We start from the raw sequence: 25,345 nt of genomic DNA on the forward strand, positions 1-25,345 counted from the left end.
ATAGTGACCATATGACCACAGCTATTACTTTGAAATATTTTTATACTGTTGAAGACAATATTGCATCAGAAATACTTTATAAGCAATTTAAAAAACCTACTACAAACTTAACAGAATTAGAATGCTATTGAATGTAAAGTTCATATTAATATGGAGAAATATAGTCTTTCATACAAAACAACTCTAATATAGCAAAAAAAAAAAGTAGAGGATTCAAAAGGAAAAGTCATTATGCTATGAGTGGTGCTATTTTCTTGCTATAGTTAATGGTGTATTAACACTTCAATTATAAATGTATGTTCTACAGGGTTTATAATCAACTCAGTTTTAAATGCATGCCCTTGAAACACAGATTAGGTAATAGCAGAAGAGCAAAATCAGAATAAGGTTCTAAAAACAAACTGAGTAGCATTAAATTTATTTCTTGTCAAAAGAGGTTTACTGGTTTTGGATGCTTTTTTGCATTTAGAACAGATTTAAATGGCACTGTTTTTAAGAAGTATTGTTACTCTGTTTTTTGATAATTAAAGGTAATAAACATAAACATGTACCTAACAACTAACTGATATTTCATGGTTCATAAGATCGCAAAGAAACAACTATTTTCAGGATAGGCCCCAAAGCATCTGATTACTGAAGTATAAAGTTCAGGATATGAAGAAACAACTCCCTAATATTTAGATGAATGTGCACTGCCTAATCTAAGTCCAAAGGTTAGAACAAAAGAAATACTTGCCATAAACAGACAACAAAAAATCTACAACTCAACTTAAATTCTGAGCTTAACACTAATTTTTAGAAGTCTGATATGTTCTTCCTATCCTAATTTCAGGAATATGATTAAGTATCAGCACAAACTCAGAAAAGGGAGATAGGATACAATACAGAGATAGAAGGAAGAGAAAACTCTACAGAAAGGTGCTGAAGAACAAACTCAAGAAGAGTTTGCCAAGAAAAATCACAGATTAAACCTTAAATTCACTAAACTTTAGCAGGGAGAAAACAGTTAAAATTTAGACTACCATATTAGTAGAAAGGTAATAGCAATTTCTAACATTACTTAATAGGATGCATTGTTTTAGAGATTTTTGAAGACTTATCTTTTTTAAAAATGGCACATAATCATTAACTAATAGTCCTTATAAAAAATTTTAAATCTTCCTCCAGACTAATACAAGGTACAAAGGGAAATAAAAAAACCAATAAAAGTTGGAAAAATACCTAAATCAGTCATATCAGCTAGTAGCAATAATCCCTAAAGAGATATGATTTTCTTCTTGAGAAAGTGAAAATCTTACTTAAAATCTTTGCAATCGGCATCCATTCCATTTGGCAAACCTCTGCCATTTATTTTAGAATCATCATCATCTCCTTGCTTAAGATCTCTGTTTTGGTCCTCCTCAAATGGAGAAGCCTTGCCTTTTTGATCTCCTTTCTCAGGTCCATCTGTTTCAGCATCTCTAGTGCCCTGAGGAAAAAGAGTCTGTTTGATTCTGAATATTTAATAGAACACAAAAAAAGGCACCACAAGGTGACCTAAAACTACACTATAGTGCATGTAAACAATAAAAACATTGAATCTTATTTTAATTTTGTAGTCAACGAATTTATCGAAGGCCAAAAAAATTGAGTACAAACCAGTGATTTATAACAGAAGGGCTAAGGCAACCTTAACTATAGCGGTGCTAGAAAAGCAGTAACACCACAAGTGAAATTAAAACTCTTCTTAATGAAAGATGATTTTGTTTTTTTAACTGTCATATCAAGTACTACCACGAATAAGCAATTTAAATCTTACAAACTTTTAAAATTAATATGATTTTTTTGGTAACATGATTAAGATTATAAATATTCCCAGTGGTTCTACCATTTCGTGTATTTCAAGAAGCGGCCAGGAAGACACAAGAGCACCAATAGCTATAAAATTACCTTTAATTCTAGGAAGGGCCAGAATAAGAAACTGACTTAAAGACAACCGAATAACCATCTAGCAACTTAAAAACATTTCTTCATTCAAAATACTTACAAAAGTTCCCTTCCTAAATCGAGAATCCAATTTATCAGCAGGAGAAGAACTTAATACATATTCTACCATGCTCACACCAAGGCCTCCACTTTCTGATCGCGGAGACAATATTGCATTTACTTCACTGTTTCCATGAAAACCCTGTCCAGATCTTCTCTGTACCATAATAGGCTGGGACATTGAATGGTCTGTTGGGAAAAAAGAAAACAATTACAAATTTGTACTTCTAAGCTAACCAAAATGTATTCACATCAATTAATATACTAAAGAAAAATCAGCATATCGTTTTGTTTTGAATGTTACTATAATCTTTATTAAAACATCTTTAATCTGTTTAGACTCACTGCCCTTTGGACATTTCTTGAGAATACAGATTAAGAAAGTCATTTGGTAAAGAGCAGGTAAAAGGCTATCTAAAGAATAATCAAATTCAAAAGTCATTGGCAACAGAAACAATTTGAAGTCTCCACTGCCTTCAAGCCTCTTATGAAAAAGTTCTATTGTCAATTCAGAACAACTCAAACCAAAAAACTTTAGAGATAAAATCTGAAATAAAAATAACTCCTCTTAAATTGATGGAGGCACTTCTCAGGCTTATAGTCATGTATTGGACAGATTCAGAATACATGGCTGTACTGCTATAAACATAGGTGACTAAGTTCACTCAAAAAAGCCAGTAATATCACAGAATTTTCTATTCTTGGTGAAAAGACTAAGTATCACTTAGTTTTATTAAAAAGATTCCTTTTTTAAAAGATTAAAAAAATTTTTTTAATTAAAAAAAAAAATCCTTCTCGTCTAAAAGTTTTCCATTTATTTTTAACAAAAAAAATTATCCATCTGGTACAAATACCTTTTCTACGTATTTTGTGATAAAAAGAAAAAGGCAATACTTAAGATCTGAAAGCAAATACAAACATAAAAACATTTGAGGCAAGACTTACCTAGATTTACAGAAAAAAATTTTGAACCAATATGCTAAGCATTGTGGTATGTAGGTGGAATCTAAGAACACAACAGTCCTTGTACTCTAAGAGATTATAGGTTTAACAGGAATCGATCATAATCAAGAGTGAAAGCACTTCAATAAAAACAATCCAGGATACTATGGGGAAGAGAAAGCATATTCATCACTTTTTCCCAGTCTTAGAGTGAATCCCAAAGGAAATGATATGAAGGACAGAGAGCAAAAAATAGGCGAAAATGGGGGTGGAAAGCACTCTGGTTAGAGAAACCAGTATGCTCAAAGGCCTAAAAGTGCCAAGAGAACACAATGAAATTAATAATCACAAATAATTCAGTTCAGCTGAGAAGGAAATATGTGTATGGTAAAATCTCCTGTGGCCATGGAAAGAACTGTAGAATGACAATTCTTTTAGGACAAGGAATGTCATGTTCATATTTGTACATGCTTGGCACTCAATAAATGTTTACTTAGTAAACACAATAATCCATCCATTTCTAATTTTCTCATGTCTCCTGGTAAAAACTTATATTCGTCTTCAAAATTTTATCCATACAACAAAAAAAAGTTGGGAGAGGGAGTGATACAAGGAATTAACTAAAATTATAAACTTGACACCAAAAAGATGTATCAGGAATATATAAATAGTTGCTTAAATGTTTTACTTTTGGTACCAGTTGTCTTCCAAATACAACATACCAGAAATATCTCCCTAACATTCATCTTGAAAGTATCTCTCATTACCATGTTGTGCTCAAGAAGTTTTGCTTTGGAATGCTTTTAAAAATACTTGGTTCTGATAAATAAAGCAATTAACCATTTACCTTTCAAAACAAAAATCAAAACATGCTTATGAACCAAATTTTCAAGCATGTTGTTTTAGCAAAGAAAGTGTCTTTTGTGTAGAAAATGTATCCTGGCCCAAATAACTGAATAACTTAAATTATATAAGTTCAATCTATACAGGTTAATACAAATCTAGAAAAAAAATTCCTTGAAGTCAGGGATCACATATCTCATTTATCTTTGTATTCTCCAAATCTGGCACATTATATTACATATTGGTTGAACGAAAATAAAATTTCCAATAGTTTAGTCTAATTTAGTATTTAGCAAAGTTTTCAATCTGTTTCCATTTTGATTATAAATAGTACTAAAAATTTTCAGCTTCTCCTTTTTAACAATTACCTTTAAGAACAAAATTTAAAACCGTAAAGAACTTAAAAATCTTAATGATTTAAAGAGAAAAAAAGTACCTGGCAATTTATACTCAAAATAGAAAGTTAATTCCAGAAACTTGATTTTATATTACTTTGATCATCTTGTGTACTTTTAGTAAGCTGCTTTTAGTTATAAAGCGGAAACTTATTTGTTAAATACATGTTGAAAGTTTCACATGTACATCTCAAATCTTACTGAGAAACATTTAAAAATATAATCAGTAGTATTTTAAGAATATAAGTATGCTCTGTAATTTACCAATAAATACTGTCACCCCCATGAGTTATACTCCTTACATTCCAGTTTTCCTTTTCCCTTAAGAATTTCTTGGACCTCAGTCTTTGTTACCTATGGATATCAAAAACATTCAAAGTCTGCTCCCTTTCTGGGAATTCTATCTTACTATAGGGGTTTATTTTCTTTATGGGTGTGGCTAATATTTAATAAAGCCAGTCTGAGCTGCAGTTATTAGGTCACTATCCACTGATACAATTCAAGCTTAAAAATTCCTACGGTTAAATTGTGTCCTGTATTTTAATGGAAATTCAGAATTTTATAATCAGAGTTTAACCCCAAATAAAACTTAATAAAATCTTACTGTGACAAACATTTCTAATCAATAAGTGGACCATTAAGTATGGCTTACTTTACATAAGAAAATGTGTATTACGAGGACACATGAAATCCTCAAATATACCACAAAGTTTCTCCACGTATTGTTTGGGGGCAGTAGGGTTTAAAAAAAATTCAAGTATTCAACAAATCCAGAACTCTCACACATACACCAATAACTTACGAGAAGTTCCCCATGCAGTCTCTCTCCATTCATCATCCCCAAGAAATATGCCTTTTTGTCCATCTTTTGTTGAATCATCAGGTTCCCAAAATTTTTTGGTAGGCAAAAGCTATTTGGAAGGAAAAAAATTATTACATTTAAATTTCATCCTAATTACAAAAAGTGAAAACACAGCAGAAAGCAAACTTACCATCAATAGGTACAAGTTAGTTTTCAATGCTAACGAAAATTCAAGAGTGCCCTGTTTCCTAATTTGTCTAGTTAATAATAACTCCCCATTTATGCTTAGATACTGGTTCTAATAACTCTAGACCTGAAAAGTCAACTTCATACTTCTGCATTTTTCAAATGGTTTTACTGTCATGTGGTATTTTTAATGAATTCTTTCAAAAGACTTACTAAATTTCTTAAAACAGATAATACAATAAAAATATTTATACAAATGATTAAAGTTTTCTCTTTACTTCCAAGTACTGCCCTTGGAATATCTCCTATCCTACAGCTTCAATGACAGACAATTCTTCTTCTTACTTAACAATTCAATGGAGGTGAACTTCACAATTCTTCATATATTCTCAACAGTAGCAATCTACTGATCCTAAAGCAGGAAGCAGGATGGTGGAAGAAATACATTAAGAAGACCTTTAAATACTTTTTGAGATAATCTCAAAGCCCTGTGTCCAATCCTATGTTGTAACACACACAAGAATATAAAAATTGTGTTGGTATAATCATTTGATGATTAAGAAAAATGTACATTTGGTCAATTCCTAATGAGACTTTATTGTGTTCATCCAGGTCTCTCCTGTCTACCCTTCCTGACACTCAGAAGAACCAGACTGAGGATATGTTTGTTTGAAAAGAACAGACTGGTTTTCTAAACCATGCATGTGACATTTAAGTAAGCATCTGTAAAACACTCATCCCTCTCAGCCCATAATTATTAGATCCTCATAATTAAGCTTGTACATACTTCTATTGCTACACTTAAAATACTAAATTACCTGTATTTGCCTCCATAAGGGCATGGTGACCTTATCTTCACAGAGCTCACAAATATATAACACCCATAATAAAACAAACTTAGTGAAACTTATATGGGGTCTTAAGAGAGAAGACTGTGTGTGTGTGTCAGGGGTTTAAAGTGTGAATGGAAGGTGGGGAGGACATAAGAAGTGATGAACAAAGGCACAACTTGAGAAAACACATAGTTTGTAGAACAGGGTGTGAGATGGACGAACAGATGTGGGAGCTGATGCTGTGAAAGCTATCTAGGCGATTATGAGGAACCTCAAAGTTCTAAGAATAATGGATACTCTAGATATTCCTTCCAGAGGCAAGGAAATCATTCAGGAGAATTACAACAGAGTCAAGACGACAAGAACTGAAACAGGGCACTGACAGAAAAAACTGAGAAAATGGATTTCAGAGACACTCAGGACAGTCAATAGGATACAAACAAAAATAAGAGGCTGATTAAAAAGAATAAAACTTTACAATAACAAGGTAAATGATAGTACTACCGACCAAAACAAACACAAAAACAGGAAAAGCAGCTTTTGCGGGGAGCAGGGTGGATTCAATTTGGGTGTATGCCTAATCTATGGATCTTTTGCTAAACTAAATACTGTTAATTTTAAACTTTAACTAAGTTCTCTATTTAAAAAAAAAAGAAAAAAACTTTTGCACGTTAAGGTCTTCCTGAGCTGCAAATGATTTGTATTTAAAGTACAGACATTTTATTTCTATTATTATTTTAAAGAAATTTTCTTGATGTATTTTGGCCACAACTACGTGGCTTGTGGGATACTACAATCCCAGTTCCCTGACCAGGGATTGAACCCTACCGAGGTCAGGTAAGAGCCCTACACACTGGACCACCAGGGAATTCCCTAAGGTATAGGCATTTTAAACAATAATCTATACTAACAAAGATTCCAGTAAAATATAACCTTGGTTGTTCTGATTTTTTAAAAAATCTCACTATAAAGTTTCATGCAAATATTCAAACAAAATGTTAAAATGATAATATAATACTAAAACACTGCTCTTGATATACTTAAATTACTGAACAATTTATTCACAGTGAAACCCAAGTTAATCCCTTTAAAGTACTGTATAAATAAGCCATTTCAGGCAGAAGAAAATGATTCCTGAAAGAATAAGACTTTTATCCTATATTTCATAAAGTGTTTTAATAAAATAAGGATAACAAGTAATCAAAAATGAAGTCATAATAAGTTAATTAGACGCATTTATTAGACATAGAAGCGGCTGAAACAAACTAATCTGATCTTGTGAGGTAGTAGAAATAATAATTTTTTGAGGAGATTATTCCAGTCTTTTGGGGTAAGATTCCATGTAGTGCTGTTGATAGTTCACAGATCACTGCTTTGACACCCACACTATAAAACCTAGAGGGGAGTCTACGCCAAGGACTTATTCAGTGTGCCTACTTTCTGCCAACCACTGTGCTATGACTATCTCTTCATTTTGCAAGCATTTATAAATTATCATGGACAAACAATTTAGTAGTTAATAAAATTAACACTTCTCCTAACAAAGGCCTTTATCACTGTTCCAGAGACAACTGCGACAATGCAGACACTGATTTCAAATATTTTTAGAGAAACTACTAGCCAAGAATTAAGTTAAAATGCACTAAATATAGGGGAAGGCAATAACGAGAACAGCTTAAAAAAAAAAGAAAAAAATTAAGGGGTACAGTGGTTGGAATAGCAACAAAAATAGTGTTTTGCCCCTGGAGACTCTTTTACTGTAGCAGAAATGGGAAAGCACATTACAGAAAATGCTGAGATCTTGAAGATCTGTAAAATACATTATCCAATACTGCTTCATATTACTTCCCTAATTCTCAAAAGCTCTAAACCAAAGTCAAACAACTTGGTATTTCTTGTTAAGAAGATACTCCCCTGTCCTTCCAACTCAGAAATGATTAGGTGGACATACAGATTCAAATCCCCACTATCCACCATTTCATTAGTTCTTTCTTTAAAGAAGCACTTATGCCTTGCTCTTTTCATCTCCAAAGAAATCAGTCAACAGTCTAGTAAACTACTATACTACTTCAAAATAAGTAATAAATAAAATTCTTGCTAGAATTTATGAGTTAAACTTACACTTTAGATTTTTCTAATATAAATTGTCAGGTAAAATCACCAAACCAAAAAAATTAACATAATTCTGAGAATTAAGAGAACTTGAAGGCTCTATGTCTACATTATAGTGTTCATATAACATTCAAACTGGGGCAGTTTGAGAAAGAGAGTACTAATAACAATTATGCCATGAAAACACGTATCTGGACTGTCTGAACAAATCAGGATATAAGGTGACTCTATTTACAATGGAAGTTAATAAAAGGTACAGATGCTAACAATTAGGCATGTAGAAAACAAAAGCCACAAGGGAGTTCTCTAGAACTGCAGAATGGTGCTTTTCCAGACTTTAGTCCTCTCTGTTAATAAAAGATACGATACTTAATGTTTTCAAATCACAGTACTCTCAAATCTTTTACATTCTCAATACCCTTTAATATCACAGCAATTATTACTAGATGTCATCACTTCCAATGGGAAGCAGTACTGTAAACAGTCAAGGCACTCAAGAGTTCAACCTGTTGTTCAAGCATTATTACATTGTATTGGGCCAGATAATTAACTCAGCCTCAGTTTCTTCATCTGAAAAGTAAGGATAATAATAAAGCTACTGTTTTAGAGTTTCTATGAGGTTAGAATACAAGAACATTAATAAACTATTTAGAACAGCATTGAGCATATGCCAAAATAAGTAGTAAATATCTTCACGACCATAAGTATGAATCTTAATATTACCAAACATGAATAACATGCTGTCCAGTAACATTTAACTGGCTGATTATTTTAAATGATTATAATAACATTCATCACAAATATCTTGTCTATAGCTGTTTGCCTTCTTTTAGTTTGAGTATCCTAGGGGGACCATGAAACTACATTTATAAAAAACAGTTGCCTAATAGTTATATTTTGCATAAGGACACAGAATCAGAGGTTAAGTAAACTGTCCAGAATTACATATAATATTACATACATGTATAGCTAGTTGGGCAGCATTAGGAGTTGAATCCATCCATAACTGCTTAATTACAAAGCCCATATTCTTTAAACTTAACTACCACAGAAGATGTTTCTTTCCAATAATAGTCTAATTTATCAGTATTTCTAAAAATATCCAGTTATTAGACCACAATAACCATAATGAAAAAAAATAAAAGTTTAAGATATTATGATGATATTCAGAGCATATAATGTAGGTATTCATTAGAGTGGATAAAGTTTAAGACAGAATGGCTAAGATAGGAATTTACAGACATAACTATAATCAGCTGGTTTCCACTCCAGTTATCCCTAACATCTCAGATCAGAGCATTTGAGAGATATATGTGACTCATACAAATACTATATTTATTATTACCTTCAAAGAGTCAATCTTTCTCAAGGTCATATAGCACTAGTGATAGACCTGAGAGAAAACAGCAGTCTCCTTCATCTTCTCTCCGCTATGTTTTCCACTTCACCATACTACCTGGGATCTTATTACTACACAAATTTTCTTTAATGTTTTCTTTAAATATTACTGTGTCAGGAAAGAAAGAAGTTTTGCCATACTAAGTTATGAAATACTCCACAAAAACACATTAACTCAATGATTTAAAGTTAAATTTTGGGTTCCCTAAAGAATTTCAGGCAGGAGCCTCTTTTTCTTATTTAAAAGTGTATGTATATATACGCACCCACACACTGAATTCCTGTTAACTTTTATATATAAAAATACGTAGGTATGTGTCTCACTTTCACTTTTCACCTTCCTGCGCTGCAGAAGCAAATGGCAACCCACTCCAGTGCTCTCGCCTGGAGAATCCCAGGGACGGGGAGCCTGGTGGGCTGCCGTCTATGAGGTCGCACAGAGTCAGACACAACTGAAGTGACTTAGCAGTAGCAGCAGCAGTATAGTTTTAAAACAACATACTAATGAAAATGAGTTCAACCTCCTATGGGTTAGCTTTGCTCTTTTTAAGCCATGTGACATAATACAAATTGGGCCTTCTGGCAGAAATGTGCTATGGAAAAAATTGGAAAGGATGAGTTTATGAATGGATGATCACAAATCTATTCCTATTTTGGATAAACAACCAGAAGAAACTGTCCTTCTGATGATGAGTCAGTAAAAGCTATCATGATCTACATAACCCAATACATTTGGAAATAACCCTATGTGCAATGCAGTGCTTTGTACATTAGATTTACAACTTAAGACATTGCATTGAAAAAATAAATAAGCAATTCTAAAAAACTCAAGCCTGCTTTTAGTTTATTAAAATGAATAAATTCTGGGATAAAACAACAAGCCTCACCTGTCAGGAAAGGAGAAGACTGGTGAGAGAGAGACAGGCAAAGAAGGAAATCCCAGAAGGTTCCCTGCTGCCTGTGAGATGAGGAAAGATAGAGAGGCTTGTGGGAGAGGGAACCCAGAGACAGAAACCTCAAAAGGTTTCTCACTATCTCTTAGAGTAACAGAATTAGCTGGTAAACTGTTAAGAAAAAAACTTAATTAGTGAATAACAGCTTATTTAAAAAAATACATTTTTACTAGATGGGCACAGAAGCATGACCTTCTAACTACCTGCCAAAAAATCAGACAGCCTAACCCTAACCACTTTTACTCTGTATATCTGACATCTCCACTAAGAAAAGCCTGGATTTAAGCTTTAGGTCATTTAAAAACCCAGCCTCTTTTTCCCAGAAACCTCAAATACCCCTCCACTTACCCCCCAAACAACTGAACTCTCTGTACTACTTCTGATCATGACACCCTTTTTAAAACCGCAAGGATGTCTTTGGGTTTATCCACTACTATTTAGAAAAGGAGGAAAACAGTCAAGTTGTAAATACATACTCAATGTAATCTGGAAAGTAAAGTGTTGTGGAGTCTAAACAGAATTAAGGTAAGGGTGTGACTACATTTGGTATTAAAAAAAAAGTTCAAGTCTATTACAGACTAGGCTGAAACACTGTTCAAACTTGCTTTTAAGATATGTTATCCTACTTTCTGAAGACCAAAGAAAACAAGTAACAAGGAAAAAAACAAAAGCCCTTTGAACTGTTTCTTTCTGTTCACTCAGAGTGTAAACAAGGCCTAAGTAGCCACTGCACTGCAGTGAGGCTACAAGGTCTATTTTTAACTAAAAAATTATTTCCTCTCTCAGATTTTCTTAGGGCCCAGAGTTTTACCTTAAGCACTGGACTAACAAGTTTACTTTGGCAATACTTATGCTTAAGCACCTTAACTCACCCTTAAATCAGTCCTCTGAAAATGACAAACTCTTTGGAAAACGCTGTTCTGAAGAAGGGGAGGGTTAGCTAGCTGCAGGGTGCCCTCTTGTGGCCCAGAGGAGTGACTGGACTCTTTTTCTGCATCTGAAGAGCACAGCATTGGATGGAGTGAGTCTCATGAAGGTCTACCAAAGTAAAATAATCTCCAGGAGCAAGCAGTTAATTACACATCTTAGGTCTGTTCATGGTTATTTTCTATTATCAAAGTCCACACTACGTTAGTACTACAGAACATGACAAATCAAAAATGTGACAAGAGTTTTCATAATCAATTAAAGTTTTCTAAATATTCATTTAGGTATATGGAAAACTAAGTATTTTTGACGCCTTAAATTATGTAATGATGAGGTTAAATGGGATGCCCCAATGGAAATCATAAAACAGGACTGATAAAATCCAAAGTATTAGGAGTGCTCACTGTGTGCTAGTCATTCAAAGCTAACAATCTACAGAGAAGACTAATATAAAATGAATAAACTGTAACCAGTATTATAATAAAAGTATGTATAAAGATCCATGAGAAGTCAGATGAAGTAATTAATTTTACTGCAAACAGCAAACAGATAAAGAGCCTTTTTTCAGTAGAGTCCTGCAGAGGATTAGAAGTTTATTAAGCAAACAATGAACAAGGAGAAATTTTTGTGAGAGAATAGTGAACAATTAAGTGTGACTAAAGCAAACATAGCATACATATATAAAACAGCAGGACAAAGATCAAGGAGAGCTCTTTTCTGATCAAAGTTATTACGGTCCATTACTAAAATATGACATTATCTAACCAGGTCAATCAAATCAACTAGACACAATAATCTCACTAACATTACTGCTAAAAGTAAAAAAAAAAAGGCTGAGATTTCCACAACTATAGATTTTAAAAGCCCACATCATTTGGAAGATATCGTCACTATTTTCAAAAGATTTACAGTTAATAAACAAGTTTCAATGGCTCAAAGACTCAAAGTGAGATACACATCCTTAGTATTCATAAATATTTACCTCTCCCATTCCCCGAGATTCTAATGCAAGAGCTTGAAAATCATGATTCATTTCATCCACAGATCAAACCTGTTGAATAACAAAAACAAAATTAGAAAAAAAAAAATCTTAGACTGCATCAACTATTTTTATATTATATTCTGCTATTACTGATGTTACAGGATGAGCTGAGATGGACAAGAATATGCTTCTCTATAAAGACAGGTTTTCCTAAATAGAGCACCATAGCAATCAACACTAAAATCTGTGGGAAAACCAGGAGGTTCAAGGGTTCTTGGATTATTCTGGGTGCCAAAAGAAATCGCTACTAGTTTCTTAAGCAAAGGAATACATGGGAAGTAAAGAACAGAAAAAGTGAGCTCAAGTACTACAATACAGTTATCTTTTTTGTGTGTGGCTGTGCCATGAGGCATGTGGGATCTTAGTTTCCAGATCAGGGATTGAACCCTGAGCCCCTGCAGTGGAAGCAGAGTCTTAACCAGCCCAGAATCTTCCCTGTACCATCAGGGAAGTCCCAACAGTTATCTTCTTTTTTAAAAAATGTTGTAGTTCCTATTAAAAAATTATTACTTTGTACTGCTTTTATCAGTTTTCAAAATTTCTCAGAATTTTATTATTTATAGATCTTATACCAATGATAAAAAATTAATCAGCTTTGATGTTTTTTAATATTCAAAAGTTCCCTTAAAAACAATTCCTTTCCCTACAATTAGCAAAACAGCATGGAAATGGCACAAAAATAAAAACAGAGATGAATGGAACAGAATAAAGAGCCCAGAAATAAATTAATGCACTTATAGCCAATTAATCTTCAACAAAGGAGGCAAGAGTACACAATAGAAAGAAGACAGTCTCTTTAACAAGCTGGGAAAACTGGACAGTTAGTTACACATGAAACAATGAGGTTAGAATATTATCTCACATCACATAAAAAATGAGCTAAAAATGGATTAAAGACCTAAATGTAAGACTTGAAACCATAAAACTCTTGGAAGAGAACATTGGCAGAACACTCTGACATAAATCACAGCAGTATTTTTTCGATCTGTCTCCTAAGACAAAATAAAAGCAGAAATAAACAAATGGGATCTAATTTAAAGCTTTTTGTACAGGAAAATCGACAAACTGAAAAGACAACCAACAGAATGGGAGAAAAATATTTGCAAATAATATGACTAACAAGGGGTTAATATCCAAAACAAACAGCTCATAAACCACACATAAAAACACCAAAACTCACCCCCTGCAAAAAAAAAAAAAGAAAAGAAACCTACACCTCAAATCAAATAATGGGCAGGAGACCTGAACAGACATTTTTCCAAAGAAGAAATACAGATGGTTAACAGGCACATGAAGAGATTCTCAATACCACCAATTATTAGAAAAATGCAAATCAAAATGAGATATCACCTCACAATTATCAGAATGGCTGTCATCAAAAAATCTACAAATAACAAATGTTGGAGAGGATATGGAGAAAAGGGAAGCTTTGTACACTGTTGGTGGAAACGTAAACTGGTACAGCTGCCACTAGGGAAAACAGTATGTTGGTTCCTCAAAACACTAAAAATAGAACCACCATATGATCCAGCAATTCCACTCCTGGGTATCTAACTAGAAAATACTAATTTGAAAAGATACAGGTATCCCAATGTTCACAGAAGCACTATTTACAACAGCCAAAACATGGAAGCAACCCAAATGCCTATCAACACACAAATGGATTAAAAACATGTAGTGTTCAGACACAATGGAATATTACTCAATCATAAAAAGAACAAAATTCTGCCATTTGCAGCAATGTAGATGAACCTGAGAGTATTATGCTTAGTGAAATAAGTCACAGAAAGTATTGCATGATATCACTTATATGTGAAATTTAAAAAATAATACAAATGAATATATATGCAAAGCAGAAACAAGCTCACAGATACAAACTATTGGTTACCAAAGGAAAGGGGGGGGATGCAAATTAGGGGTAAAAGATTAAGAGATACAAACTACTATGTATAAAATAGATAAGCAACAAGGATATACTATACAGCACAGGCAATCAGTCATTATTTTGTAATAACTTTCAATGGAGTATAATTTATAAAAATAATCAATCACTATGCTGTACACCTGAAAATAATAATGTAAATCAACCATAATTTAAAACAATAACTCTTCTCCCTTCTCCTCAAACTAAAACTACAGCATATTTTTCTTTTTCCATTTCTAACAGTTTAAACTGCTTTTTACCATTCATGTGACAATGTGTTCTTAAGTCATAGTCTCTTTGCCTCCTAATGTTAAGTACCGCTGGAGAAAACAATTCAAAACTGAAGCCACTACAAATTCACAGCCTTCCAACTTTGGAGCCTTACAATGTAATCCTATTTAGTATTTTTCCCAGTCAGTTCTCTCTCTTTATAATTCCAAAGTATTTGATATTACAGTGCACTTCCTCTCCTTACAAGATAAGGCTGTTCTGATGTTAGGCATTCTCTTAGAATTCTTTTTACTTTCTTATGTGTCTAGTTACTTCTTCTCAGGCTTCTTCACAAACTCCTATTTGTCTACTCAACTCAAAAATGTCAGTGTTCCTCAAAATTCTATTCTTTAGCCCAAGCAATCTCATCCACTCTAAGTGCTTTGATACTTAAATGATATATGCACAGGACTTCACTCCCAGTTTGTATTTATAAACCAAATCACTCTCCTCTTCAGCATTTCCAAGTATTTCCTTTCTTCCATTCCCTGGAGGTACCATAGGAAATTCCAATCTTACTCTTCTGTATTCTGCACTTATAAATTATTTCCTTTCTTACACCAATATCTAATCACTAAAGTCAACCTCCTTATTTAAATCTAATTTTCAGTTGTCTGGTTGGTCAGACCACCACCATCTCTTGCAATATTCTATCTTCCCACCCTACAATCTAATCTCCAAAATGTTATAAGCTACCATTTTTCTAAATTGTACTGTGACCATATGAATCTCATATTTTAATCCTTAACTTCTCCTTAATGTGGCTTAAAAGGAGAGAGAACTGGATTCAAATTATAGTTCTGACAGGTAGTAGTTCTGTAACTCTAAACAAGTAACCTAATTATTTTTTCTCAATTTCTGCATGGAAAAATAGCAGCAGCAGCTTCCACAAAGCACGCTGTGAAAAGTTAATTAGGTAACATAAAACAAAAGTCTGGTTACGTAAGCATTCAAAAGTTAGCTATTAGTTAATTCTTCAATTGTTTCATCAAATGGTATGTGAACAACGGGATGCCCATATGCAAAAATATGAACTTCAACACACACCATGATATAAAAATTAACTCAAAATGGATCATACACCTAACTGCAACACTTAACATTATCAAACTTCTAGGAAAACAGCAAGGCTGTGTGATCCTGCATTTGGTAGTGAGTTTTTAGATCAATATCAAAAGCAGAGTCCACAACAGAAAAGGCTATGTCTAAAAACTTGACGTCAGCAATTTAAAAAAAAGTTCTACAAAAGACAGTGATAAAGAGAAAGAAAAAACAAACTACAGATAGGAGGAAAATATCTGCAAATCATGTCAGATACAGGATTTGTGTCCAAGATATACTTAAAACTCTTTAAGAGAAGAGAACAAACAACCCAATTAAAAAATGGGCAGATCTAAACAGGTATTACATCAAAGAAGATACATAGAAGATATATGGATAGCAAATAAGCCATCCTTTTTTCTTAACGTGCTAAAAGAGCTGGATTCATTAACAGTTCTTAGAAAGTGATAACTTTATTCATCCTTCCATTAATAAGCTTTTACTGGGCATATTCAATGTGCAAGATTTTATAGAGAAAAGAATGAATTAAAATATGGTCACTGTCCTCAACGAATTTAAGTCAGTCACAGTTTCTGGTAATTGGAAGAGTAGCTCCTATCAGGCCAAACCCTCCTGCTTTTAACTCTGGACAAATGGGCTTTCCTGGTAGCAGTGGTAAAGAAGCCACTTGCCAATGCAGGAGACGTGGGTTCAATCTCTGGGTCAGAAATCTCCTGGAAAAGGAAAGGGTAATCCACTCCAGTGTTCTTGCCTGGGAAATCCCACAGAAGAGCCTGGCAGGCTATACTCCATGGGGTCACAAGAGTTGGACGCGACTTAGTAAATAAACAACAACTGAAAAAAATATAAAAACAAATTGAAGGCAATGGAAAATAACAAACTGGAGGATAGTCTAGAACTGAATTTTGTGCATAAATTCAACTCAGATGTTTAAGCAATCCCTGGACTGCATTTGTGTGGGGCTGCCCACACAAGCAGCCCAATTATGGATAAAAGGACTAAGGAGAAACGTCTGTTGCTGATGTCCACAGAAGTTATGGAAATTTGGGGTTTGAGTTCCATGAGAACAAAAAAAATCATAAAGACTAAAACACAATCCAAAATCACTAGACACCTAAAAAAACAGGAATGTGTGACCTTGACTAAGGAAAAAGTCAACTAATAAAAGACCAACCCCAAGATGACCTAGAGGTTAGAATTAGCAAAGATCTTAAAATAACTATTATAACTGTGCTCAAAGATGAAAGGAAAAACACACTAATAAATGAGAAAATAAATTCCAGCATAAAGAAAAAAGCAAAACTATAAACAATCAAATGGACCTTCTAAAACTGAAAAATATCTTTTAAAAATTTCACTGGATGCACTTAACAGTTGCTGTTGTTCAGTTGCTAAGTTGTGTCCAACTCTGTGTGACCCCATAGACTGCAGCACACCAGGCTTCCCTGTCCTGCACTATCTCCCACAGTTTGCTTAAACTCAGGTCCATTAAGTTGGTGATGCTATTCAACCATGCTATCCATCTCATCTTCTGTCACCCCCTTCTCCTGCTGCCCTCAACCGTTCACAGCATCAGGGTCTTTTCCAGTGAGTCAGTTCTTCATATCAGGTGGCTAAAGAACTAGAGCTTCAGCATCAGTCCTTCCAGTGAATATTCAGGGTTGATTTCCTTTAGGACTGATAGTTGATAACTTAATAGTAAGTTGAAAATAAAAAGTGAATTTGAACACAGATCAATAGTGATTTCCAATCTGACAAGAAGGGGGGGGAAAAGGAAAGAGAAACAATTAATGAAGTGGAAAAATTATTTGAAGAAATAATGGCCAGAAATCCCCTCATATATGATGAAAGCAAAATTTACAGATTCATGATGTTCAATGAACTCCACGCAAAATAAACAGGAAAAATAAAAACAAAACCTGGCCCCTATGCACTGAAAAGTAATGAACAAAGAGAAAATCCTGAAGGCAGACAGAGAAAAAAATTACAAAATGGGGAAAAATGATGAATGACCACTGATTTCACACTAGAAGCAATGGGAACCAGAATAAAAAGGATCAGACTTTAGAGGGCTGAAAGAAGAAAAAATGCTAACCTAGAATTTTTCTCTGGTGAAAATATCCTTTAAGAATAAAGGCTAAAAGACATTTATAGATAAAAAGGAAAAAAAACTGCTAAACAGATTTCCACCTCAGAAAGTCCTTTAAAACTTCTTAAGCTAAAGGGAAAGGATATCAGATGGAAATTCAGATCATCAGGAAGGAAGAGCACCAGAAATGCTAAGTACGTGCGTAAGTACAGAGGACTATTTTTTTCCTCTTTATCTCTTCAAAATATATATCCCCACTTAAGGCAAAAATTTCATTATGGGTTTGATAACATAATAGTTAGATGAACTATTTACACACACATCCAATACCTAACTATAATAAATATCTCTAGCCACACCATCATGACATGGATTTAAAACAGAAGTTCAAGATCAAAGCACTCTTTTATCACCCAACTTCTACAGCTGGCCCTCAATATCCATCCACATCTGCATGTTTCACCAACCAGGGATCAAAAGTATGAAAAAAATTCCAGAGTTTCCAAAATCAAATTCCCTGAGGGCTGGCACCTATTTACATAACATTGACACTGTAACCGATATTGTAAGTAATCTAGAGATGATTTAAAGTACACTCCAGTGTGCACAAAGATTATATGCAAATACCACACCACTTTGCATAAGCAACTTGAGCATCTTCAGATGTTGGTATTGGGCTGGGGAGGCCCCTGGAACAATGCCCTGCAGATACTGATGAACAACTGAACATTCATAAATATATTTTGGAGGGACCACAATTATCTGATAAGTAAAGGGACTCTTGGACCATATTGTGTCCTACATTTCTGTCATGCAATCAAAGTTCTACATCTAACCGTGAACAATTCACTCTAATGTCTAGTATGGTCTGCTCAAATCATCTTTGACTTCCACTGTTCCTTTAAAATTTCTTAAATTGGGGAAGGGTCCATTTTATTTTTTTTGCAAGTGCTTCTTAAGAACTCCATACAGCACTAAACTCAGTGTCCTTTATAATCTGTTTTATATTTGTGATTTTACTTTCTCCTACACCATGTATGTTACAGACTTTGTATTTTCAGATCTCCCATCCCATTACAGCCTCAACTTCTTCCAAGCATTAACTGTTTCCCAAACCTAATGGCCAATCATCTGAAAGCTTCGGGATACTGCTAACATACTATCAGAAATCAAGTATTTTCATCACCTTAAAGAGGTGTTCTAATTTCTTAGAAATGCTTCCATTTAAATCCCACCAATTTGACAATGCAGCCATATAACTCTGACTACATAATTTATGAACATACATTAAATGATATTAAGCCCTGAAGTCTGGGCTCAATACACAAATACCATACCAGTTGCAGGTATTAAAAAAAAAAAAAACTTCCATGTGACATCTTACTTATCTGTATCCTCTGAGAACAGACCATCCTTATTAAGATTAATTATTCTGCTAGGGCCAAAAAATATAAGATGCTTGTTTCTTAGGATGGAAATAGTTATAAAAATGGATTCATTATTCTGCAATCCTGAGGAAACCATTATGAATAAATTTTACATGTAAGACAATGTGTGTGCATGCTAAGTGGCTTCAGTCGTGTCCGACTCCTTGCAACCCCATGGACTGTAGCCCGCCAGGCTCCTCTGTCCGTGGGATTCTCCAGGCAAGAATACTGGAGTAGGTTGCCATTTCCTTCTCCAGGGTATCTTCCTGACCCAGGGATCAAACCCATGTCTCGTGAGCCTCCTGCACTGAAGGCAGATTCTTTACCGCTGAGCCACCAGGGAAGCTCCTAAGATGATGTGGTAGAGTACAAATAATATGTGATTTAGATTCAGAATACAGAGTTTTTTGAGTCTTAAATTCTGCCTAACCTCTAAATCTTATCTGTTGTGAAGATCAAATGTATCCAAAAGTGTTTTGTGAGTGATCAATAAAAAGCGCTCAACAAGTAACTAGTTGTTATTATTAAAAGCGTCATACATACTATTTCTGAAACTCTTAGGTTGCTCAATGTTTGTGTCTCTGGTAGGAAGGCTTCTGTTAGTATTTCAGCCTCCTGCCTTGTTTTCAGGTTCAATACTACTTGACTTGGAACATATTACTTCCGACCTTTCTACTTAGGTTGCCTTTAATCTGCAGTAAACTGTAGCCTCAGATAACTATGGCAGATTTTTAAGAGTCAATTAAGCTCTAAGAAGGAAACTACCTCTAACAAACACACATTCTAAAGTTTCAATGCTTTCTTAGGAAAGCAATTTGGTATCATATATATATATATATATATATATATATATATATATATATATATATAGGTTCTTATCTCCTGAATCAGTCTCCCTTAATTTGAAAATCAATCTGAAGAATAAAACCTAAATATAAAAAGGTTTTATGTAGAAAAATGTTTGTAGTAGTGTTGCTTACAGATCCTAAAAGTATAAACTGCATAATTGTCTCAGTAAGTGACAAAACGCAAGTATAAATAAAGTATTGTGTAGCTGTTAATATCTGAGTTTGTAAGGAAATGCTTATGTTAATTATAGCAACGTTAAGAAAGAGCAAAAGGAAATATACCAATATCTGTACAGTCCTTAAGTGATCAGACAGAGCACACCAATTTTTCCATCTATTTTTATTTTATTACAATAAGCCTGTACAAAATACAAATGAGAGAAGACTTTTATTAAGGAAAAATAGGAAGAGACTTACATCTTCTCAGAAGTAAAAGCATCAGACCTTTACCGAAGTCCCCTTTTCACTTACTTTTACTTCTAAGTTTTCGTCGTGGTCCAAATATATGAGGTCGTAAGTTAAAGAGACTCTAGACTGAGAGATGTCTCTTAGTTCTACGGATCCACATACTTTTGTGGTGAATCATGCCCTAGTGCAGAGGTCAACTAATTTTTTCTGTAAAGAAACTGATGGACAGTATATATACATTTTAGGCTTTACAGGTCACACAGTCCCTCAGCTTCTCAAATGCATTTGTAGCACAAAAGCAGCCATGGACAATAAGAAAATGAATGAGCACAGATGTGTCCTAATAAAACTTTATTTACGAACAGTGAAGTCTGAATATCGTATTTTTTGATGTGTGACAAAATCTTATTCCCCCCAACAATTAAAAATTCTAAAAGTCAATCCTGGAGAGCAGTTCAAACAAAAACAGGTGCTGGGCCAGATCTGACGTGTAGGCCAAGCTTTGCTGACCTGAGCTTTACTGCATTTACTCTTGATTGCTCCACAAAACATCAAATGCAGACAATCCACTCTCATATTCAAGCAAACCCAAAGTTAAGCATCAGAGCTTTGTTTTCAACCTTTCCATTTATACTATCCCCATGAACATTTTTATTTTAATAATGAATAAGGATTTCAGATTACATTTAAATGTAGGTGGTGTTATCATTTCCTTTCAATAATATGGGTAGGTTACAGGGAAAAGACTTTAAAACAAAACCCACAAAACAAGACTCAAGCTCAGCTTTTCAGTTTAGGGTGTTATTTATTTCAATCATGAGAAAGAGAATAGATGAGAAAGTGAGCAAAATAATGGGACAGAAAGAAAATAAACACTGTTTCAATTCTTCTGCAATAAACTCCATATTAAAATGAAGCTGCAGGAGCAGCAGGTCATACATATGCCACCAAGAAGGACTAAAATTTTTGCAAAACACCAAACTGTTATGTCGAACCACTATGTCTGCTGGAGTCAACTGAGGGCAAGGGAAAACAATCTGGATATAATGTAACAACTCTTCCCTGCATGGTTAGATGTAAGGGAGAAAGAAAACAACCCCTTTATTCCAACAAGCAATGGAGTAGCAGGCTCTCAGTTAGTTATTAATCTTTAACACAACTGTCACAAAAGAATGTCTTATTAGGTTTTAAAAGTGAACAGTTTTAACTAATTTTTCTGTGGAAAGCATTATTACTAATTATGTAAGAAAAACAGACAAAGTACCACAAATAACAACTTGGTTAAATTTTTTGAGTTTTCCTATGTACTAATGCACAAACCAAAGTTTACAGTCTGTATATTGAACCAAGAATATACATTATTTTCTCAGGGAACATGTGATCCAATTCCTTCCCATATGCCTACCATAAAAAAGTGGAATAGGAAATGGCAACCCACTCCAGTATCCCTGCGTGGAAAATTCCATAAACAGGAGAACCTGGTGGGCTACAGTGCATAGGGTCACAAAGAGTCAGATACAACTGAGAGACTGAGCACAGCATAAAAAATAGGTTGGGGGGCAAAAACCATTTCAGTTCAGTTCAGTTGCTCAATTGTGTCCAACTCTTTGCGACCCCATGAATTGTAGCACGCCAGACCGCCCTGTCCATCACCATTTCCCGGAGTTCACTCAGACTCACATTCGAGTCCATGATGCCATCCAGCCATCTCATCCTCTGTCGTCCCCTTCTCCTCCTGCCCCCGATCCCTCCCAGCATCAGAGTCTTTTCCAATGAGTCAACTCTTTGCATGAGGTGGCCAAAGTACTGAACTTCAGCTTTAGCATCATTCCTTCCAAAAGAAATCCCAGGGTTGATTCTCCTTCAGAATGGACTGGTTGGATCTGCTTGCAGTCCAAGAGACTCTCAAGAGTCTTCTCCAACACCACAGTTCAAAAGCATCAATTCTTCGACGCTCAGCCTTCTTCACAGTCCGACTCTCACATCCATACATGACCACAGGAAAAACCATAGCCTTGACTAGACAGACCTTAGTTGGCAAAGTAATGTCTCTGCTTTTGAATATGCTGTCTAGGTTGGTCATAACTTTTCTTCCAAGGAGGTAAGCGTCTTTTAATTTCATGGCTGCAGTCACCATCTGCAGCGATTTTGGAGCCCAAAAAAATAAAGTCTGACACTGTTTCCACTGTTTCCCCATCGATTTCCCATGAAGTGATGGGACCAGATGCTATGATCTTCTTTTTCTGAATGTTGAACTTTAAGCCAACTTTTTCACTCTCCTCTTTCATGTTCATCAAGAGGCTTTTTAGGTATTAAAGCACCAGCATATCATACTAATCACATTTTCACAGCATTATAATTAGGTCTATTTTAAAGCCATAGTAGTTATTAAACTCTGCAGTTAAAGGGGTGATGAACTATCTTTGCCACCAAAATGCTCACTATATATTGCATGAAAAGATCATTTTAGGAAATGTAAATTCAGATCATGCATGCATGCTCAATTGCTTCAGTATGTCTGACTCTGTGTGACCCCAATGACCACAGCACACCAGGCTCCTCTGTCCATGTGATTCTCCAGACAACAATACCAGAGTGGGTTGCCATGCCCTTCTCCAGGGTATCTTCCTGACCCAGGAATCTAACCCACATCTCTTCTGTATCCTGCATTGACAGGCGGGTTCACTACCACTAGTGTCACCTCAGTTCAGTTTGGTTGCTCAGTCGTGTCTGACACTTTCAGACCCCATGGACTGCAGCACGCCAGGCCTCTCTGTCCATCATCAATTCCTGGAGTTTATTCAAACTCATGTCCATTGAGTCAGTGATGCCATCCAACCATCTCATACTCTGTTGTCCCCTTCTCCTCCTGCCTTCCATCTTTCCCAGCATCAGGGTATTTTCCAATGAGTCACTTCTTCACATCAGGTGGCCAAAGTGTTGAAGTTTCAGCTTCAACATCAGTTCTTCCAATAAAGATTCAAGACTGATTTCCTTTAGGATGGACTGGCTGGATTTCCTTGCTGTCCAAGGGACTCTCAAGAGTCTCTTCCAACACCACAGTTCAAAAGCATCAATTCCTCTCTGCTCAGCTTTCTTTGCAGTCCAACTCTCACATCTATACCTGACTACTGGAAAAACCATAGCCTTGACTAGACGGACCTTTGCTGACAAAGTAATGTCTTTGCTTTTTAATATACTGTCGAAGTTGGTCATAACTTTTCTTCCAAAGAGTAAGCGTCTTTTAATTTCATGGCTGCAGTCACCATTTGCAGGGATTTTGGAGCCCAAAAAATAAAGCGCCACCTGGGAAGCCCAAAATTCAGACCATGAAATCATCTAATATCTGGATAGTGACTGTTTATATGTGCCTTCATTTATACACAATGTTCATTTTAACAGACATGAACAAAGCTCTTCCTCAGACTTTATGAACAACTGAAAACATTTACCAACATAAAATGAGTGCAACTTCCCATTGGCATTACTTCTCCAAATTGGTCCTCTAATACGGAGAGGCTGCTGCTACCCCAAGAATCAACTACAAGAACAAAGTACATGAAAACTTAACTGATTGACATAAGTCAATATACACAAAGAGTAACTTAAGGGGCTTATAAAAATTCCTATAGTAGTCAAACTCCTTGGACTGATTTTAACAAACATAATCATTGAGCATTAATTAGTAGTATTCAGTGAAAACAGGGGAGAAAGAAATGGCAGCCCACTCCAGTATTCTTGCCTGGAGAATCCTATGGACAGGGGAGCCTGGTGGGCTATACAGTTCATGGATTCACAAAGAGTTGGATACAGCTGAGCTTCTGAGCATTGAAAACAGGTACTAAAGTCTTTAAGGACTTCCCTGGTGGCTCAGACAGTAAAGTGTCTGTCTACAATGTGGGAGACCCAGGTTCAATCCCTGGTTTGGGAAGATCCCCTGGAGAAGGAAATGGCAATCCACTCCAGTACTATTGCCTGGAAAATCCCATGGACAGAGAAGCCTGGTAGGCTACAGTCTATGGGGTTGCAAAGAGTCAGACACGACTGAGCAACTTCACTTTCACTTTCAAAGTCCTTAAGAATACCTTAGTCTCTTCAGCACAGGAAATCACTTTTGCAAATTTTCCAACAAAATTAATTTGTTTAGCAATGCCTCTTATCCATATGACAAAGGTAAACTAAATCCAGGTTTGTGTTTATTTGTGGTAGACTATTAGCTTTCACCAACTTAACATTTGAAGTCTCCAGGAATCACCATCAACATCTAGTCATTTGTTATTTATCTGCGGGAACAAACTGAACCATACATTTTTCTAGTGGTGTTGAACAAGTCACTTAGGTGGTGGTTGAACCAAGAGCCACAAATTTTTCTTGATATATGCTATTCATTTGTCCATGTACTTCATGGGGGAATGATATACCTGTTTTACTACCATTAAGAACAGCACTGTATAACTGACTCAACGATATTAAGGAAAAGTCAAATTTTACATTCTGAATAAAACCTGGCCCACTCAGTCGTGTCTGACTCTTTGCTACCCCGTGGAGTATAGCCCACCAGGCTCCTCTGTCCATGAGATTTTCCAGGCAAGAATACTGGAGTGGGTTGCCATTTCCTTCTCCAGGGGATCTTCCCAACCCAGGGATATCTCCCGCATTGCAGGCAGATGCTTTAACCTCTAAGCCACCAGGGAAGCCCCTTATCAATATACAGATTCCCAGAAACTAGAAATCTTCAAAGACCCTAGCTTAAATATTCTAAGATTAGAAATTAAGATTGTTCCAGCACAAGCATTAAGACAGTAAATAAAGATTTACCAAATATTTATGTGCAAAAATACTTTTAGCTCTTTGATGCG

General features: G+C 35.1%; 1 protein-coding gene across 37 annotated transcripts in view; it reads right to left on the reverse strand.

Moving 5' to 3' along the window:
- PUM2 (pumilio RNA binding family member 2) overlaps window positions 1–25,345 on the reverse strand; it is a 121,929-nt gene that overhangs the window by 83,440 nt on the left and 13,144 nt on the right. For 31 of the 37 annotated variants that reach the window (XM_060411879.1, XM_060411873.1, XM_060411877.1 and 28 more), the window contains 4 exons: window positions 12,399–12,467; window positions 5,008–5,116; window positions 2,027–2,214; window positions 1,299–1,468 (listed from right to left, as the gene is read on the reverse strand). In XM_060411879.1, the coding sequence (XP_060267862.1) occupies window positions 1,299–1,468; window positions 2,027–2,214; window positions 5,008–5,116; window positions 12,399–12,449 (518 nt within the window). In that variant the 5' untranslated portion in view covers window positions 12,450–12,467. Of the gene's footprint in view, window positions 1–1,298; window positions 1,469–2,026; window positions 2,215–5,007; window positions 5,117–11,361; window positions 11,487–12,398; window positions 12,468–25,345 lie in introns of those variants that run through there. The other 6 variants (XM_060411882.1, XM_060411881.1, XM_060411866.1 and 3 more) reach the window with 2 other exon arrangements.

The sequence above is a fragment of the Ovis aries genome, chromosome 3 (genome assembly GCF_016772045.2).
Source record: "Ovis aries strain OAR_USU_Benz2616 breed Rambouillet chromosome 3, ARS-UI_Ramb_v3.0, whole genome shotgun sequence".
In the NCBI taxonomy this organism is placed as follows: Eukaryota; Metazoa; Chordata; class Mammalia; order Artiodactyla; family Bovidae; genus Ovis; species Ovis aries.